This window comes from Eurytemora carolleeae, unplaced genomic scaffold, assembly GCF_000591075.1.
Source record: "Eurytemora carolleeae unplaced genomic scaffold, Eaff_2.0 scaffold162, whole genome shotgun sequence".
In the NCBI taxonomy this organism is placed as follows: domain Eukaryota; kingdom Metazoa; phylum Arthropoda; class Copepoda; order Calanoida; family Temoridae; genus Eurytemora; species Eurytemora carolleeae.
Genome location: NW_019396133.1, coordinates 72,706 through 92,605, shown reverse-complemented (window position 1 = coordinate 92,605; position 19,900 = coordinate 72,706). Strand labels below are relative to the sequence as shown.

The following is a 19,900-nucleotide window of genomic DNA, read 5'->3' as shown; positions in this document are numbered from 1 at the left end:
TATACTAGGGCGCATATTGTAGTATAGTTTTGAGTAGATATGATATGTTCATGAAATCAGTTCACTGGGAAATTAGTTTTGTGATCATATATTGTTTAAGAATCATTAGTAAAAGGAGGTTGAGAAATAAATACCACGTTACTAGGCTTTCATGAATTCGGTTCATAACACATTGGCGTAATTTCAAGTTACCCTACATACGAAGACGACAATGCCCAATATATAAATTCTAAAAGTTTAGACTGATCAAGTATAAAATAGAACTCAATGTTTTAGTTTTTAAAAACTAATTATTTTCCTTTGTGGTTTCTGTGCAAAAGTGACTTGCGTATTTCTTGCTTTTAGGAAAAACTGGAGAATTGAAATTGAAATTCGGAAAATGACGTTAGCCTCCACATTAAGATCAGATTAAGGTTTTAAATCAAACACTTGAAATTACGCTTACATTCCCTTCAGTTACAGTGTTTTTTTTACAATGTATATAGGAGTAAAGAAAAACAATGTTGTTTATTTATTTACTATTCTAGTTATGGTGTCCGGGCTACGACTGAACAATGTTCTGGTGCTCTTATAGTTATGTCCATCCAGGCAATCGTTGGAGTTGTCATTCAGGTAATCTCAGAAATATTCATCTTGGTATGTAACCCAGGAGTAGTCATTAAAGCAAATTATTCCAGGAGTAGATATCTAAGTTCTAGGATTAGTCATTAAGGTGAATAATTCTAGGAGTAGTCATTAGGGTAGAAATTTATTGTAGTAGTCAGTAGAATAAATATTTCTAGGAGTAGTCACTCGGTTAAGTTATTGAAATAGTAGTCAACAAACGTTAGATTAGCCTAGTCTGTGAAGTCTGTAGCTGTTTGAGTAGTTTGGATAACATGATATAGAAAATTTTATTTTACTTTAAAAACAAATGAACTGACGTTTTTTTGAGGAATATTAGCAAACTCGGCCTAGGAAAGACTAAAGGAGTCGAGTTTTTGCCACAAACTTTGATTTTCAAATCTCTATATCTTTGTAACCCAATGTCGTAGACATTAGATATTTCAAACTATAAATACTTATAGATAAACTAATCTAAGTTTGAAATATCAAAGGTTTACACCATCAGGTTGCAAAGATATTGAGATTAGAAGATTTGAGTTTGTGGCAAAAACTCAATTCCTTTGTTTACGTTTTTCCCAGAGACTGCAGTACACATTTAATCTAAACAAAAATAAGGTATATCAAGGCATTTTCGTTCAACTTTCAGTTGATTTTATTGAAAGATTTTTCAGGTTGTCATTGTAGTCTTATACAGTAAATTTAGTGCCTTTATTACTTAAAGGGACTGTGTACATAACTTTAAACGTCCCTGCATTTACAAATTGTCCCGTCCGATTCACTTTCGTACCCTTTAAACCGATTTTTGAGAACAATATTAATGACAATTTCCTTCAGCAAGTCAATTTTATAGACTAACTACAATTGAAAATAATTAATTTTTCGATACAAAAAAGATGATTTCACAATCATCCAAGATCAAAGTGCAGGAAACAGTTTTGAATAGGAAATACTTTTCTTGTAATTAAGGATCATTTGAAGTTCAGTCTACAGTCCCTTTAAGCTTGTCCCTTATTGTCTAGGCATGTATGGCTGGAATAGTATTTGCTAAGTTCACTAAACCCACAATGCGAGCAGAGACGATCTTGTTCAGCAAGAATGCCTTGATCACGCTCAGGAACGGTTCCTTGTTCTTGGTGTGCCGAATAGGGGATCTCAGGTTCGTACAATTGGATTAAAAAACAGTGGAATAGGAAGACGATTGAAAATGAAACACGGAAATTGTGTTCACCTCGGAAGGCCTAACCAAACCCTTCGGAAAAAAAGTTTTTAGGAAATACCTAACACCATACAAAATAGCTTTTATATCGTCTTCCTATTCCACAGTTATCGGGGAACACTTTACCACTTTGTTCTCTGACTGAAATATTTGTAAACATATTAATTTTTAATTCAACAACTAACTATTTTATGCCATTTATTTAAAAGCTTAAAATATGATATCTGTTTTTGTACTTAGGATACAGGATACAGGATACAGGATACAGGATACAGGATGCAGGATACAGGATACAGGATAGAGGATACAGGATACAGGATACAGGGTACAGGATACAGGATACAAGATACAGGATACAGGATACAGGATACAGGATTCAGGATACAGGATACACAGGATTGAAAATGCATAATACTGTTTAAATATTTAGACCCACCCATCTTCTAGAGTCTCACATATCTGGTCAGATGGTTAAAAAAGAAGTTACCGATGAGGGAGAGGTATTTTATACTTTTTATTAATTCTTATTTTAGATTTTTGAGTTTTGTCACAAATTCTAATCTTCTAATCCCTACATCTTTACAACTCAATTTGTCGTAGAATTTTGATATTTCAAACTATGAATTCTATTAGATCAAATTGTTTAAATTACACGTAGGGTTAGGTGTAAAAGTCTTATTTGTTTCATAAAGCCATATGAAATTTCATTGAAACTAACTAACTTTCTACGCTATTTAAGATATAGGACTAATAGTGCAAGATGTTGAACATTGTTAAACATGGGAAATAACTTGACTTGTAATGTCTTGTGTATCTCTGAATGTATAAAATTTCCTTTGTAAGAAATGTTCCAGCTTTGAAATTTCCTATCTCTAAAATATACTATATATATATTGTAATATTATTTCGCCTTAACTATAGATCAAATGTCCAATCTATCTATATATAAGAGATTACATCTATTAAAAATCATATTACCTAGATACTCCCAACTAAAAAATGTCCTTTTATCTAAAAGCTCCCATCTATAAAATGTCCCATTTTTCTAGGAGATCCCCTATCATCTAGAGAGAATGGAGTTTGGTACAGAACTGGATGGAACTCAAGATTTCTTCCAAATGTTTTGGCCCATCACCGTTTCTCACAAGGAATCCATCAATTTTATAAATTATTGAGAAAACTTGGATTGAAAGGAAGATAATATTATACTTAATCAAATATACACTAGATCTTTCTACTCACCACTCCACAGAGGGGGGGGGGAAACCACACAACTGTAGAGCTTCCAACCCGCAAATGACGTCACAAAAATGATTTGTGACAGGGTCAATTTGATCGTCCTTAGTGATGCGCGGCATGTACCGGTCTGATCCTATCCTATGCCAGCTGGGTTTCAACTTTGACGGCGCAGCCAGACTTTTTACAGTACCCAGCTTATCATCTATGGCCAATTTGACCTACCCTAACCCACTTTTAGCTTATTTCAGCTGTGTGGAATAGTTTTTTTTTGCTTTCAAATTATAATCCAAATAATTCAAATATTCAAAGAGTTCATGGCAGCTATCTTTAAATTTTATTTTAATTGGTAAGCATCAACATAGCAACTCACATCTTGATTTCATGGGGCAAGAATTTTAAGAAAAGTACGATCCTTGTACTTCCGGCCAGAGCACATAATATTAAAAGGTTTAAGTAAAAAGACCCTGAATGAGCGTGCTACCGCACCTCCATTATATAACATAATTTGCGGGTCGAAAGCTATACATGAGTGCGGGTTGCCTCCCTTCCCTCCTTCAGCATCCCTTCTCAATCAACTATAATATTGGTTTTCTTGAGAACACGTCCACAACTGCACTGGAAGAAAAAAAATTTAAAAAATTGATCGAAATATTGCAATTATAATATTTACAAATTACAAAAATTTTGTAGTTTGTGGAAAGAAATGTTGGGTTTCTTGCAATTATTTATTTTGCCCAATTTACAAGTGGATTAATTTATATAAAGATTATAATCAAAATTGATGATGTTTAGATAGACGAAGATTCACCGTTGTGGGAGATGTCTGCTAGGAAACCTTTTCCAGTCATTATTATGAGTAATATTTGTCTCAATCAATTGAGTATCTTTCACTCGCTTAAAAGCATAATTAGAACTAGCACAACTACCACAAATGAAGATACTATTGCTGCTGTATAGTTTATTGTAAAGGATAAAAACATGGCCGATTTTGTACATAAAGAAATGTGAGCATTTTTGAAAACAAACCACTCGTTTTGAACTTTCAAAAAACTTTTTAAAAATATGATCGGGTTTTTTAAACGAAAAACGATAGTAGTTTTAGAAATAATCGTTTCTTTTGTATTTACGCTAATGATTCTGAGTTTCATGACAATAAATTTCAACTTTTTTCAGGAAGATAAGAATATGAAAGTTGTCTTAAATGGTTTTTCTTATTGAGACAAATAACCAGAATGTTTTCTGGTCACGGATTTTCCAACTTAAAATGTATTTTCTCTTTAAAAGGTCGTTAACGTTTCCTAATAAAGGGTCGTCGTCAATGGTTGTTAACAGTCGTTAAAAACTGTATTTTTTGAAAAATACAGTTTTTAAAAAACGATAGTTTAAAAAAACGATGTTTTAAAAAACGATAGCTTTAAAAAATCGATTTTTCTTTGGCGTTTAAACAATATACGATCGTTTTTCGAAAAAGTGGAAAGGATCCATCACCAGATAGAACTAACTTTAAGTTCTTTAACCCCTTCTATAAATACTAAACAGATCATTATGCTGGGTTAGTACATAAACTAGAGTAATGTCCGAAACTAACCCTCACAGTTTGTGAATAGTGATGTACCTCTGCTAATCTCATCCTTATCTTGTTTAGATTGGAGGGCCGGATATTTATTCAATTTTGAAAGAATTCATGTTGCCCATTTACTGACAATTTTAGGTTTCTTTTTTGTAAGTCAGAAGATAAGGGGCATTTTAAATTTTAGATTAGTATAAAATATAAAAACATATTTCATTAGTGAAATTGAAATGAGTTTATTCAATAATTCTTAAAGTTATATCAATTACAGGCTCACTTTGATTGAATAAATAGATATTCAAAATCCAACTAACTGTTGTTACTGGAGAAAAAAATGTTTGTTGCTAGAATATTTTTCATTCTTGTTCAAGTGTAAATTCAATTTTTTACTCCTAAGCTTATGGATTAGATTTTTTAGTGCTCAATAGAAATTTTGATTTAACTTTGAGATGTGCGGAAAAAAATACAAGAAAATCCACGACATTTGCAAGACACTTTTGACGTGGGAAGTTTGGACAAATAAGAAAGTTTCTATCTTGAGGATGATGAAGTTGCGGGTAAAAATGTGGGATAACAGTTCAACCAAAGTTGAATAAAATATTTTATTGGCATACTATCACACTATTTGCCCACTCGAGATTCATTTTTTTACATGGGGGAGATAGACAGTTGTCAAAATGGTGAAGCACAATATAAGTATTGGAAGTAAATATAACTACATACACAATCCAGGGGGGCTTAGCCTCCACAACCCCCCCTCCATGTTTACGTAGTTAGTTTTACGTTTGATGAACGAACGTTGATAGTGTTGATTATATTCAAGGATCCAAGGTTCGCTCATACACAATAGTCAAATTTAACAAATTTGTTTGGCTTGAAACAAAACACATAAATATCTAATTCATATACTATAAATATAAAGCTGTTTAGAGTGCCTTTGTGAATTGGACGAACCTCTCTATCAAGGAAGAAGGACTTCATATTACGTTAAAATCTCTCTCTCTCACTCTCTCTCTCACTCTCTCTCTCACTCTCTCTCTCTCGCTCTCTCTCTCACTCTCTCTATCTCTCTGAAAGATATTCTCTACAAAGAACCTTTTAGCTGTTTCTTTTATCCTATTAAATTCATTTTCAAATATCAAAAGTTTGAAAAACTAATTCCACTCAAAGGAATATTAGAAGATTCTTGAGGAATGTAAGAAATTCTTATGCCTTAAAAGACTGGGCACTATTGGGCCTTTTTTTAATCGGCTTGTTAACAGTTTGCTAAATTTAAGTTACCGATAGAGGCTCATGATCTCATCCTAAGTAACTGTTTATTTTTAAATATGTTCTATCATACTTTATTGATCAAATATTACTAATATCACTTATATCATGACAGGCTTTGGTCTTAAATTCCAAAAAACAGCATTTTTGTATAAAAATTATAAAAATATTAAAAATAGACTTTTTTTGCTAGAACTGCATGGGCAGCTGGGATTGTCTGAGGGTCTAGGAAAAGGGACTAAATTTTTATTTTTTTCAAATGAATAGAAAATCCGTTTTAAAACAAAAAGAACCCTAATTATATTATCATTAAAAAACAAGAAGAATTCTTGATATAAGAATAACGCACAGGCAATTTTGAGTATTTTTATGCCTAACAAAACCTTTAATCGAATTATAGTAAGAGAGTTTGGGAAAATAAATGTTTTTAAATGTTAATAAGTATTCTGTTCAGACACAAAAAGATTTGAAAAGTTGAAAGCCATCTGTTATAAAAATCTATCTAACATTTAACAAAAAAGGAATAATGTGCCTGGCCCTATGCACATGGAATTTTAAAAACACAAAACAAGAATTTATGTTTTTAGATTTTTTAGGGTTAAATGCAGACATAAAATAAAATCATTTATCAATAAGAAACTGGAAAATTATGCATTTCTACTTACATAATGTATAATAACATCGTTTGTTTCAGCAGACAAATTTTCTTTCTAATTCCCTTTAAGTCTCATGAAGCAATTTGTGTCTAAATGCTAGATTCTACAATTTACAATTTAGATGCTTCATTCTTTAAATTTAAATAAATTGTCAGGACTTTTAACAGTTTTATCCAAACATTTTTAGAAGAACAAAATAATTAGTGTTTTGGGTTGTAGATCAAAATATCTTATAGATCAGAGAGGGGTTCTTAGTGATATTAGCAAAAATTCAGTTGAAAAAATGCTGAACTTTAGTTTTGACCTTAAATGTGACCTATTAATTAAGTATTTAGATCTGACCTTAAGATGTGACCTGGAAATTTGACCTGGAAAGCAACTTTGCAACAACGTTTTAGACCTTAGCTATTTAAAACGATGAATTCTGTAAGCTCAAATAATCTAAGTTTAAAATATCAAAGGTTTACACCATCTGGTTGCAAAGATATCGGAAATAGAAAATTTGAGTTTGTGTCGAAAATTTGAGTTTGCATTATTTTTGCAAATTTCTTTTTCGGGTCGCAAATCAAAATATCTTCTAAATAAATTAGAGGAAGTGTCATAAAACCCGTCAGATTTATAGCCCAGAGATAAGGAGTTCTTTCTATGTGATATTTGCAAAAACGTAGTTGAAAATACTGAACTGTGGCCTGGAAATTTGATTTTGAAATTTGATTTGTGAACCACATACTGGGTACACTAAACGCAAGTAGTGTGAACCACATACTGGGTACACTAAACGCAGGTAGTGTGAACCACATACTGGGTACACTAAATACGGGTACTGTGAACCACATACTGGGCACACTAGAAGGTTCAGTACGGTAAAGACTAGACTAGTGACTTTTAAACTAATATGACATGAAAATGGTTGCATATCCAGAGATATTGGACAGAAACAGTTTGAAATTATTCTCACAATGGAGGGTATTACACCAGAAACTGGGAACACTATTCAGGTAAAGAATATTTATTCTTACTAATTATCTAATTTTGATTTTAAAATTTCTATCGCCGACCAAAATGTTTGAACAGGAAAACCCATCTCCAGAAAATTACATAGATAATATCAACTATAAATATGTCATTTGTTACCCCTATCTCTAATGTATCCTGGGCTGTGCAATTTAAATATGCAAAAAAAAAAATTATTTTTGATAAAAGAAAAATGTGCAACTTCGCTTTCACTTCATTTTGAGCTATACTAAAGCTATAAAATATCAAATTAAAATTCAATATTCTGAAGTTGGTCTGAATGGAAATTAAGTTTTGCATAGAAAAAAGCATATATTCAGGCAGTATGCAGTTCCCCCCCCCCCCATGGAAACCATCACCAGAAATTGGATTAAAAATAAATACACTAATAAAAAATCTATGATTTAAGATTGAATTTTTAGGTTCGAACTTCCTACTTACCTAATGAGATAGTCTGGGGGTACAGGTTCGAGCACTGCTGTGTATCCTACGACAAGCAGGCAGGGGTCAATAAAAGTACAGATCACGCAACCTCTCATGATCCAAAATAGAAAGAAAAAAACTACCGTGTTGTTGTTGTAAACAAATTTAAAAGATATTTTGCCAATCTGAGCAGAAAATTGTGTACTACTTGCAGTGGTAGGCCATTATATCAATAAAATGAAGACGACTTTTGATTTCAATTTTTATCAAGTCGTTCCTATTGTATTGATATAACCACTGTTCATAATTGTATTCTGCATATATTGTGTAGCTTCTGAAAATGAAAGGTAAGCTGCAACCAAGCCGCAGTACGAGGGAAGGGGTGCAGGGCCGCCATAACCCCAGCAAATTGGGCTCCAAGCCTACGTATTCGCAACTGAGTATTTTAAAGTACCTGGCGCTACCCCTTTAGAATACATATTATTGAAGTAATGTTTTAAAAAATTTAATATTTTAATAGTTATGCAATATTTTTTGGATATTCAAGAAAACACAGCAAAACTATTTAAAGATTAAATATATTTTCTTTAAACAATGTTATCTATTACTTCTATGATATCTATTCTAACGTTTAGTGGTAGCGACAGGTCATTTTAAATACTTATCTGCGAATAAGATACTTGGAGACAATTTTGCGGGGCTTATGGCGGCCCTGCACCCCCTCCCGAAGAAGTTTTCTTTGCCATAAACTCCCAATGTCGTAGAAAATTTAAGTTTGTGGCCAAGACTCAATTCCTTTACTGTCTCAAAGTTGTTTTCTTCATTATAATGTCATCAGAAATCAAGTTTTTATTGACCTCTCCAAAAAGGTTGCAAAGTACGCCGTTTCCTTAACAGCGCTCAATAAGTTTGTTCAGGATAAAACGCCCAGGTATATATATACACTAAGCAGTACAGGGTGTCCCAATAAACATTTTAATTAAGTGACTAATTAGTAATCGTCTATTAAGAATTAGCGTTGTACGAGACAAGTGACGTCCGCTAAGATATATAAAGAATATTTTGCATGATGTGTCTGTAATATTTTTGCAAGATAAACGTTGAAAAATCTTCATCGATTTTTATTTTTTAAATGTTCATAGTGTGTCGTCTTTTCTTAAACTCTTGTGCATTGCACAAACTTGTTCATTCGAGTACAAATATTTAAGTTTATTAGAATAACGAGTAAAAGATATATATGTTGTTGTTTGCTTTACCAACAAAAATATTACATTATACATTATACATTATCATAAATATTACTTATTTGGAAACATCATTTCTGGTTACTACAATTAACAGTACTATGCTATCAGGTCGCTTCGCGCCCATTTTCTCGATAAACTTTTAATTATTGTTCAATCCTTCAACATTTTCTCTTCGATTAAAAAAAAAAAAATGTTGCGAGTTTGTATTTTTTATTTTAAAAACTTTTCGAAAATCTTAAATAATAGGAGAATGAAAAAACTTTCCCTGGGGTCATGTGAGGTCCCACACAAAACTTAGGCCCAATCGACAGAAACAAGCAGACAGACAGACATGCAAAATATATAATGAAACAGAATTTAACGCTTATTTGATTAGCATTAAAGCAGTTTGTTTAAAGTAGTTCAATATTTATAATTGATGCGACAAAGTGAATATTTCCATATTGAAGGTGTAGCAGTAAAGAGTGGGAGGAAAACAAATTAAAGCAAGCAGCTCTTTCTGCAGAACCAACCGCTCTTTCTGCTGAACAAGCTGCTCTTTCTGCAGAACCAACTGCTCTTTCTGCTGAACAAGCTGCTCCATCTGCTGAGCAGATTGATCAGGAGCTGGAACCGGAGCAGGAGAAAAAATTGACGAATGATGTTATTGATGATGAATGTGAGAGAGTGAATGAAAGTATTGGATTGCTAGATGAACAAAGAACCGATTCTAATAAATATCGAACTCAGGCAGAAATATTTACTTTCGAAGAATCATAACAGCCACAGTTCAGACCTTTCCCCTCAGAGATTCTTATTTAGGACAAGGAATTCAATCTTTGCAACCCACGTCGTAGACCTTGGATATTTCCTTTATGTAAAATAATCGGTGTTAGGTCATTTCCCCAGCACAACTTCCCCAACACAATTTCCCCAGTCACAACTTCCCCAACAGAAATTTCCCCAGCCGCTAATTTCCCCAACACTAACTTCCCCAGTCACGAATTTCCCCAGCAGCAACTTCCCCCAACCGCTAATTTCCCCAACTCTAACTTCCCCAGTCACTAATTTCCCCAATAACAACTTCCCCAACACCAATTTCCCCATGCAGTAAAATTCTTAATTTCCCCAACAGTTATCAGACTCCTTCACAACGGCTGTTGCTACACATTTTGAATGTTTCCTTTTCTCCACACAGTTTCAGAATGATTTAGATTTGTCCCTTGACATTGATTGTAGGTTGTACTCATACTTATTGGGATCCACCAGAACATTTCTCTTCTTCGAGGACAGTGTATAAACTGCCAAAATTGTCGACTCTAATCCAACTGATTTTTTCACATTCAAAAAGTTGCGAATTTTTATTTTAAAATTGCGCATTTGTTCATTGGAATAATGTTAAAAACGGAAATATTTGATATTTTACTGCATGGGGAAATAGTTGTTGGGGAAGTTGCTGTTGGGGAAATTAGTGATTGGGAAAATTGTTGTTGTGGAAATTGGTTGTTGGGGAAGTTGCTGTTGGGGAAATTAGTAATTGGGGAAATTGTTGTTGGGGAAATTGGTTGTTGGGGAAATTGCTGTTGGGGAAGATGTCTCGGGGAAGTTGTGACTGGGGAAGTTGCACTGGGGATCTAACCTAACACCAAATAATCTAAGTTGAAATGTCAAGTTGAAAAGGATAAGAAAATCAGAGTTTTTGGAAAGACTCAATTTCTTAATTTTATTTGTGCACTTTTTCTTCATCTGCTATATTCACCATTATTACATTATTTTTACTAATAGTTTTTTTTTTGACATGCTTTTGTCATCATTTTATGTTTACCATGAAGATTTAAAGAGACTGTTAACTGTATTTCAAGTTAGAATCATGCATTTAAAGAAGTGCCATGCTTTATTTTCAATGAGAATCTTTAAAACGTTTCATGTGTAAAAATTATAAAAATACAATTTGTCACCTGAAAATTGATAGTTTTCTATTGTGGTTTCAGACTGATTCAGCAGAATACGAAGGAAATTAATAAAATTGATCTTTTTTTAAGATATGAACAAAACCAAATCATTGTAATTCATATAAAGGTTGTAAATGTAATTGTACATTTGGGATCAGGGCATGTGACTCTTTAAATTTAGAACCACTTAAAATACTGTCAAGAGTCCCTTTAAGAACAGTGTTTGTCCACAAGATATATTGGCTTTGATCGGAATTTATGCTCTCACTGCTGCTGGCATCTTAACTTTAATAGTCCAACATTTCCTTCACATTCTACAGGGAATATAATTGGGAGGAAAATAGGAGTCCAGTAGGAGATATTTATCATTTACCATTGGAGTACCATTGGAGTACCATTGGAGTACCATTGGAATACCATTCAAGTACCATTGGAGTACCATTGGAGAGTCATAAGGTGTTCCATTGGAGTACCATAGGAGTACTATTGGAGTACCATTGGAGTACCATTAGAGTACCGTTGGAAAGCCATGAGTTGTTCCATTGGAGTACCATTGGTGTACCATTGGAGTACCAATGGAGAACCATTGAAGTACCAATGGAGTCCCATTTGAATACTAATAAAGTACGATTGGAGTACTATTGGAGTTATATAAGAGTATGCAGTGGAGTATTAATGAAGTACCATTGGTGGTACTAAAATGGTACTTCAAAAGTAGCATTACAATGTCCAGTAGTAGTTTAATTGGAGAAACATGAGTATCATTAAATTTCAATTGTAGTTCCATTGCAGTTCCATTATAGTATCATTGTAGTTCCATTGTAGTACCATTAGGGTACCATTTGATTGCTATTAGAGTAGCATAAGACTAAAATAGGAGCACTTGTGGAGTATAATAGGAGTACTAGTGGAGTACAATAGGAGTACACTAGTGGAGTATAATAGGAGTACTAGTAAAGTATAATAGGAGTACTAATGGAGTACAATAGGAGTACACTTGTGGAGTATAATAGGAGTACTAGTGGAGTATAATAGGAGTACACTAGTGGAGTATAATAGGAATATTAGTGGACTATAATAGGAGTACACTAGTGGAGTATGATAGGAGTACTAGTGGAGTACAATAGGAGTACACTAGTGTAGTTAAATAGGGGTGCACTTGTGGAGTATAATAGGAGTACACTAGTGGAGTATAATAGGAGCACACTAGTGGAGTACAATAGGAGTACTAGTGGAGTATAATAGAAGTACACTAGTGGAGTATAATAAGAGTTTTTATTAAAATAAACTGAACACTCGGCTCAAACTGTACTTGCTTAATCCTTATATTTTGTGACCTGATAATGTAGACTTTGCTCAGTTGAAATTCTGCAAGATCAAACAGTCAAAGTTTAAATTATCAAAGGTAGCAAAGTTACAGGAATTAGAAAATTAGAGTTAATGTTCTACTCGTTACATTTACGACTCCCCCCCCCTCACCACCACCACCACCAGTATCATAAAATAAAATCATATAAAGTTAAAAAAGATCCAATTATTGTGAATGCTGACATGAGAAAACCAAGGCATAAGTTTAACACGATTTAAAGCAATGTGCATATTTAGGGAGAGGTCTGAACAATTTGATTGTAAATATATAATTTATTAAAATTTTCGAAAACTTTATACCCTTGCGTGCTATTAAAGAGACTGTTGGCGTGATTTCAAGTAGGTATCTATTTTTAAAAAGAATGGCTCGATTATCAACGGTACGTGAATTAAAAAAAAACTATGATATTCTTTCTCTTTCTCTACACAGTATGTAAAGGGTACCATTGTTAATCGGGCACTCAGCTCTTAGCAGAGGAGGACACTTTAAATTATGATAACAGTCCCTTTAAGCTAAAATAAATATTAAATATATGATAGAGTAGTGTAGCATAACTTTAATAGATCTGTAAATATGTTAATTCTCTTTTTATCTCCGTAAACTGTAAACATAAAATATATTTATAAATATATATAAAAATGTAATCGCATAAAATTAGAAATAGTAATTTTAATCATATCCCTTATATTAACAAAATATTAGATATTGTATTTAATTCAACATAAGTTTAACATTTTTCACCACTTTCAAAACAAACTAAAAGAAATAAAAGACAAAAATTACTGGCTTTTGTAGAAAGAATTTAAATAACGTGCTTATTAAGAAACTAATTTTCAAATATAAATTATTGAATTATGTAGTAACTGACAATTTTACAGTTTACAATTATGTCATGAGTGCCCGGCGTTGCCCGTGGCATTTCAGAAACACTTGAAAAGAATTTTCAATTATGAAAAACTATTGAATTAAAGAAAAAAGAATTTTTGAAGAAAAAAAAATGCCAAATTTTGTTTGTTTTGCTACCCGTGCATCCATGGGTTTCCTAAAAAATGTCAGCCAATTTGGTACATTCGTTGAAAATACGGAGTCACTTAAAATTACATATACAGTCCCTGAGCGACAAAATGCATCTTAAATGAAGGAAACCTTCATTTTGTTAAATTAAATTTTAATCGTAAATTTTTCTCTTTTAATTGATGATATACAATTTTTGTTCTGCCTCATTATTTGCATCGATTTTCAAAAAGATTTTTAAAAACGACTTCGATTACATTTTTGAAATGAAACCTTTTTTTATTTAAATAAATTACAATTACAATTCGATGTAATCGTGTTGAAAACTAACAATTTGAAAAACTTCCCTAACGATTTCTTGTTTTTTGTTTGTTTTGAAATTCGCTTGAAACGAATTGACGCATTATTTTTGGACATCGTTACCAGAAAAAAATTCTTTTTAGAAACGAGATTTGCCCATCCCTAGAAATAGTGATGCCCCCCCCTAGTGTCTCTAATTTAAACTTTTGATGTATTTGTTTTTCTTTAGAATACTGAATAGTGTTACGTGTATGCAGTGCACTCGATGAACTGTGTAGACAATGAGTTCTGTACTTATTATCATCTGTGATAAATTATATTCGCTATGTCTACCTAAAATTAATTTATTACAAATACATTTTAGAATATTTCTCTCAAAAATGTTTCTACTTGAAATCTTTCGGATTTAGAGGGCAATTCCCTTCAGGGAAATGTTTTACTTTAAATTTTACGTTGTATCGAAATCTTATCTCCTCTGATTTAAGAGCTGTTAGATAGATGAAAATGTTTCGATTTTTTATGTAAATGAAACCAAATGAATTTGCTTTTCATGTACTTGCGAAAGTCATGAGGTCACAAAGTCCTACCAGTAATATCACGTAAATTTGACCTCCTCCTTCTGTCATAGTGGAATGTGGCCAGAGGCGTAGGCAGGAGGGTGCTATGTGGGCTAAGCCCCCTTGGACTAGTGCAATCTATGTATTTCAGGGGGTTTTCAGGCCCCAACGGGTGCAAAATGTAAGGCCCCCTCTGGAAAAATTCCTGACTACTCCCCTGAATGTGGCTATTCCAAATAATGTTTATAATTATACTATTTTCAAGCGAACAAACGTAGAGACGACTGAATGTAGAACTAAGAAGAGTTATTTTTTGGTTTGCCAGAAAAAATATCAATAAATTTGAAAATAACTTTTTTGGCACAGAAATTGAAAAAAATATGCTTTAAAAATAACATAATTTGCTTGATAAAAAACTAATTTTAATTTTAATTTTTATGCACTTTCATAGCTGACTGAGAGTAATGTAAGATTTAAGACATCTGTTTGTCCTGCTAGAACATAAATTCATTTAAAAATCAATTAAAAATGTATTTAAATTTCCTTGTACTAATTTTTTGAGGTTTTTCGACTTTTTATTCAAAGAAAAATATCGAGGGAAGAAACTGTCCAAAAACAATTTTTTATCTTTATTCTCTCAGGGTTAAAACTTGTCGTATCTAGATTAAGAAAATCAAATTTTAGTAAAAACAATTCTTATTTTTGTATATTTGTAAAACATTAACCTTTCAAAGTTCAAAAACCTTAAAATAAATAAAAACGACCCAAATTATTGTCACATTGTAGTATCATTGGTCTAGGAGAAATAGACAAATACTAGTGGAGTACCGTACCATTGGAATACCATTGGAGTACCATTAGAACCTTAAAATAAAATAAAACGAACATCGCCATTCTCTATCACTCTATGTATCTACTATCTACTGATCAATTCTGTTAATTTATGTTTATGCTTGTATTCTTAATATTAATAAACTATTCTCATACTATTATCAATATATAAATATATAAATACAAAAGTATATAAATATATGAATATATTTCTTGTGTAAATATATAAATATATAAATAAATATAAATATATAAATATTTAGATATATGAATATATTTATTGTATAAATATATGCAAGTGTCTAGGTTCATTATAAAAACAATATGTAGCCTATAATATAATAAAACATTGCCCATCAGATAGAATTCTTTGTAAACAATATAAATCTAAATAAAACATTTGGAATAATTTAAAGCATTTTGCTAGACACATATTATCGCGCAAGCATTAAATTATTCTCGAAACTAAAGTTTTTATAATGCTAAATCTTTACAACATGACGGCGTAAATCTATATCAAGGATCTTTCCAATATAAGAAGTAAATCTTTGACATTTCAAACTTCTACTATTTGATATATAGCATGCAGAACTTATCTTAACTGAAATCTTAAAAATGTAAATAAAGACTACAATGATTTGATCTCAGGCACGAATTTTTTATCAGTTTGTTTCCGGTAATATTGCAGAAGTACCCTGTGTTGCGCCCATGCGCACTTTTTTAGTCTTTTAGTTGCTTTCAATCTTTCTATAATTACTGTGTCTGAATTTAATGAATTTGAGCCGGGTCTTTAATCCGTCAAAAACCAGTTACAATTGAGCCCTGGCTTAAATTTTGAAACATTTAATACATTTTTAAGTGAAACCAACCATATTCTAGTCGCGTCTCAAATTTAAGAAGCGGCTTTAATTCTTCAAAGTCGGCCTCTGGTTAGCTTAGTCTATTACGCTTAGAGGATCTGAGGCCGAATTTAAAGAATTTGAGCCGCTGCTTAAATTTAAGCGGAAACTCAAATATGGTTGGTTCCACTTGAAATCGTATTCAATGTTTCAAGATTTAAGCCGGCAGTCAATTGAAAGCGGTTTTTGGCGGATTTGAGACGCGGCTCAAATTCATTAGATTCGGCCTCTGAGGCCGAATTTAATGAATTTAGTTTCAAATTATCATTAATCAAAAGAATAGTTTTTCCAACGTTACCTTTCCACAACGGTTTCACAACGGTACTCTTTAAACCTTTGGAAAAATATGAGGTTTTCTCGTTGAAAAATTGTGTGCTAACGATATCGGATACTAGAGTGTTTTCACTTTTTTGAAAAACGATCGTTCTGGTTTAAAACGATACGGTCGTTTTTAAAACTATCGTTTAAAAAAGATCGTTGAAAAAGTTCGACGCTTTTTTGTTAACAAAAGAAGATAGTTTTTTATGTTCGTTAACGACGACCCTTTGTTAACTATCGTTAACGAAGACAAAATAAAAACAAACAAAAATTTTTTTAGTCAGAATATTCTTGAAAAAAAATTATAATTAATTGTCATAAAACACGGATTCTTTAGCGAGTTAAGAATTTATGGAAAAAGTGACGGAAAGTTTTCAAAAAATTAGAAATTTCCTTTTAAATTCTAATTTAGATCGATATTCGATACAGTTTTTACTGTGTAAATAACCTTTAAATATTAAATGTTGTATTCTATATTTAAACTGTTAAAAGGTTCTATTCAGCTTGTATACATAAAAGAATATGAATAAATAATGAATTGATCAATTTATTGATGAAAATCATGCAACAGGGTGGAATAATAAACACTCTTTACAAAAATCCAAGAGAGAGGGTGGGGGGGGGGGAAGGGGCGCACCCTTCCCCCCCTCCTCCACCTTGTTTGCCAGATCGCCCTCGAGATTTTTAAATATTACTTAAAACTTCGTGTTTGAAAATAGTTTGGTTTTAGAACAAAACTATCATGGGTTTGTTCTTAAAGAATATAACCGGGGTTTTTTTTAATTGATTTAAACACAGATTTTAGTTTTTAAAGAAATAGAAAAATTCTTTCGTTTAAACGATAGCTTCTGTTTAAATGATAATTTAATTTGTTCTTTGCATCTTCAAGACTTAAGAATTTTTTTTTTTCATTTTAAAGGGACTGTACAGGAAAAATGAAAGGGGGTATAGGGTTTAGGAGTTGATCGAGACCCATGAGAGTTCTATCTGATGTTCCTGTCTCGAGAAATTATACAAAATCTGAAAACGACGATATCCCAGAGGAGCGTAAGAAACTTAGACTTGCTTCATTTATTATTTACATTTAATAATTTTTCATTTATAAAAGATATAATTAATAATTTATTTATACGTCTGTATCACATGACCAAAAGTCCCACCAATGGCAGATCAGTATACTGGTCACATGATACAGACGGAGTCACATGCTCATGATACTGATGATACTGATCATAATGTTTCGACGCTTTCGTATAGTTTATATTTCATAATATTTTATTATTTGTTTTATATACAATGCACTTAAAACGACGATTTTTTCCACTAGGTGTCTCTGTCATGTGGAATCATTTAGACCATCGAGAGCAGAGACACCTGGCGGCCAACTAATTGGCGCTTTAAGTAAAACAAATACAAAATTATAAAATATAAATTTTATACAAATGCGTCGAAAAAATATTGATGATTAAAGGTTGTAATATCTGAATGAATTGTTAGGAATTAAATTGAATTTGTTACAATCCGAATGGTGCAACTTTCTGAATTTGCATGGACGCTAACGTTCTTCGGAATGAGTTGCTTTTAATAATTTTCTTCTTTCAGACGCAACAGATAGAAGTAAGATTAGTAGCGATCACCTTCGATAATTTTGCGCCATAAAATTATACCACCTTTCATTTTTCGCGAACACTCCCTTAAAAGATTTCAAAGGCATAGAAGATTTTTTAAGTTTTCAAAAGCTTCTTTAGATTTTTGATGCAAATCAAAGATTTTGTATATAATGTAAAATTACTCAAGCTAACAGTGTAGTTTAAAGTATGTCTGAAGTCAAATTTTGTCTGCACATATTGATAATAGTCATATTTTTTCCAAAACATGAACACATGTACTACTCACATCCTAGAAAACATGAACACATGTACTACTCACATCCTAGAAAACATGAACACATGTACTACTCACATCCTAGAAAACATGAACACATGTACTACTCACATCCTAGAAAACATGAACACATGTACTACTCACATCCTAGAAAACATGAACACATGTACTACTCACATCCTAGAAAACATGAACACATGTACTACTCACATCCTAGAAAACATGAACACATGTACTACTCACATCCTAGAAAACATGAACACATGTACTACTCACATCCTAGAAAACATGAACACATGTACTACTCACATCCTAGAAAACATGAACACATGTACTACTCACATCCTAGAAAACATGAACACATGTACTACTCACATCCTAGAAAACATGAACACATGTACTACTCACATCCTAGAAAACATGAACACATGTACTACTCACATCCTAGAAAACATGAACACATGTACTACTCACATCCTAGAAAACATGAACACATGTACTACTCACATCCTAGAAAACATGAACACATGTACTACTCACATCCTAGAAAACATGAACACATGTACTACTCACATCCTAGAAAACATGAACACATGTACTACTCACATCCTAGAAAACATGAACACATGTACTACTCACATCCTAGAAAACATGAACACATGTACTACTCACATCCTAGAAAACATGAACACATGTACTACTCACATCCTAGAAAACATGAACACATGTACTACTCACATCCTAGAAAACATGAACACATGTACTACTCACATCCTAGAAAACATGAACACATGTACTACTCACATCCTAGAAAACATGAACACATGTACTACTCACATCCTAGAAAACATGAACACATGTACTACTCACATCCTAGAAAACATGAACACATGTACTACTCACATCCTAGAAAACATGAANGGCTCCAACTTTAACAAAACATCTTTTTTATAATTTTTACAGGAAGCTAAACTCGTTTTTACTTTGCATGGTTCAACTAATACAAACAGAATATTTAAGCATTTCAATTCGTTCTTCAAAAAGGAATTGAGTCTTTGCCACAAACTCAAATTTTTAACCCTTTTGGCCTATTTCTTTGCAACCTGATGGTATAAACCTTTGATATCTCAAACTTAAATTATTTGATCGTAAAGAGCCATAGGATTAAAAAGATATAGAGCTTAGAATATCAGCGTTTGTGGAAGAGACTCAATTACTTAACGACGGAAAAATGTGAAAAAGTACAGAGATGGACGCAAAGGGTTCTAAAAGTGTTGTATATATCTATATGTATTTGGTCTATTTGTTGGTAAATTAACTTCAAAACGGTTGAACCATAGAGAAAGAAAAGGAAGAGTTAAAGCTAATCTCATAATCCCATCAGATGCAGGGGGGTTTTATGGAATTGATCAATTTTTGAATTTTTCTTTATATAAAGAGAATTTGACAATGTTAACTGCAAACATTTGACAATTTTTATTCTTTTTTGGATTTTAACACAATTAGAAATCTATTAGATGATCAAAGAGGCGAAACGTGCCCAGAACGTTATTTATT

The 19,900-nt window shown here is 32.3% G+C and overlaps 2 protein-coding genes across 2 annotated transcripts; both read left to right on the top strand.

Moving 5' to 3' along the window:
• The first annotated feature begins 506 nt into the window (after positions 1-506).
• LOC111695933 (ATP-sensitive inward rectifier potassium channel 12) lies at positions 507-12,662 on the top strand. Its single transcript, XM_023465410.1, has 9 exons — positions 507-612; positions 1,626-1,762; positions 2,253-2,322; positions 2,872-2,970; positions 3,854-3,891; positions 7,479-7,554; positions 7,993-8,070; positions 8,863-8,924; positions 9,690-12,662. The coding sequence occupies exons 1-9, from the start codon at positions 577-579 to the stop codon at positions 9,997-9,999; spliced, it is 906 nt and encodes a 301-aa protein (XP_023321178.1). The 5' UTR covers positions 507-576; the 3' UTR covers positions 10,000-12,662.
• Positions 12,663-18,342: 5,680 nt separating this feature from the next.
• On the top strand, positions 18,343-19,278 carry LOC111695937 (histidine-rich glycoprotein-like). The gene has a single exon (XM_023465415.1). The coding sequence runs from the start codon at positions 18,343-18,345 to the stop codon at positions 19,276-19,278; it is 936 nt and encodes a 311-aa protein (XP_023321183.1).
• The last annotated feature ends 622 nt before the right edge of the window (positions 19,279-19,900 follow it).

Excerpts from the sequence above, each read along its gene's own strand:
- LOC111695933 (XM_023465410.1), top strand. The coding sequence starts at position 577 with ATGTCCATCCAGGCAATCGTTGGAGTTGTCATTCAG. Across the intron at positions 7,555-7,992 it reads AAACTGGGAACACTATTCAG|GTTCGAACTTCCTACTTACC; the intron begins GTAAAGAATATT and ends TTGAATTTTTAG. Across the intron at positions 8,071-8,862 it reads GTGTATCCTACGACAAGCAG|GTTGCAAAGTACGCCGTTTC; the intron begins GCAGGGGTCAAT and ends CTCTCCAAAAAG.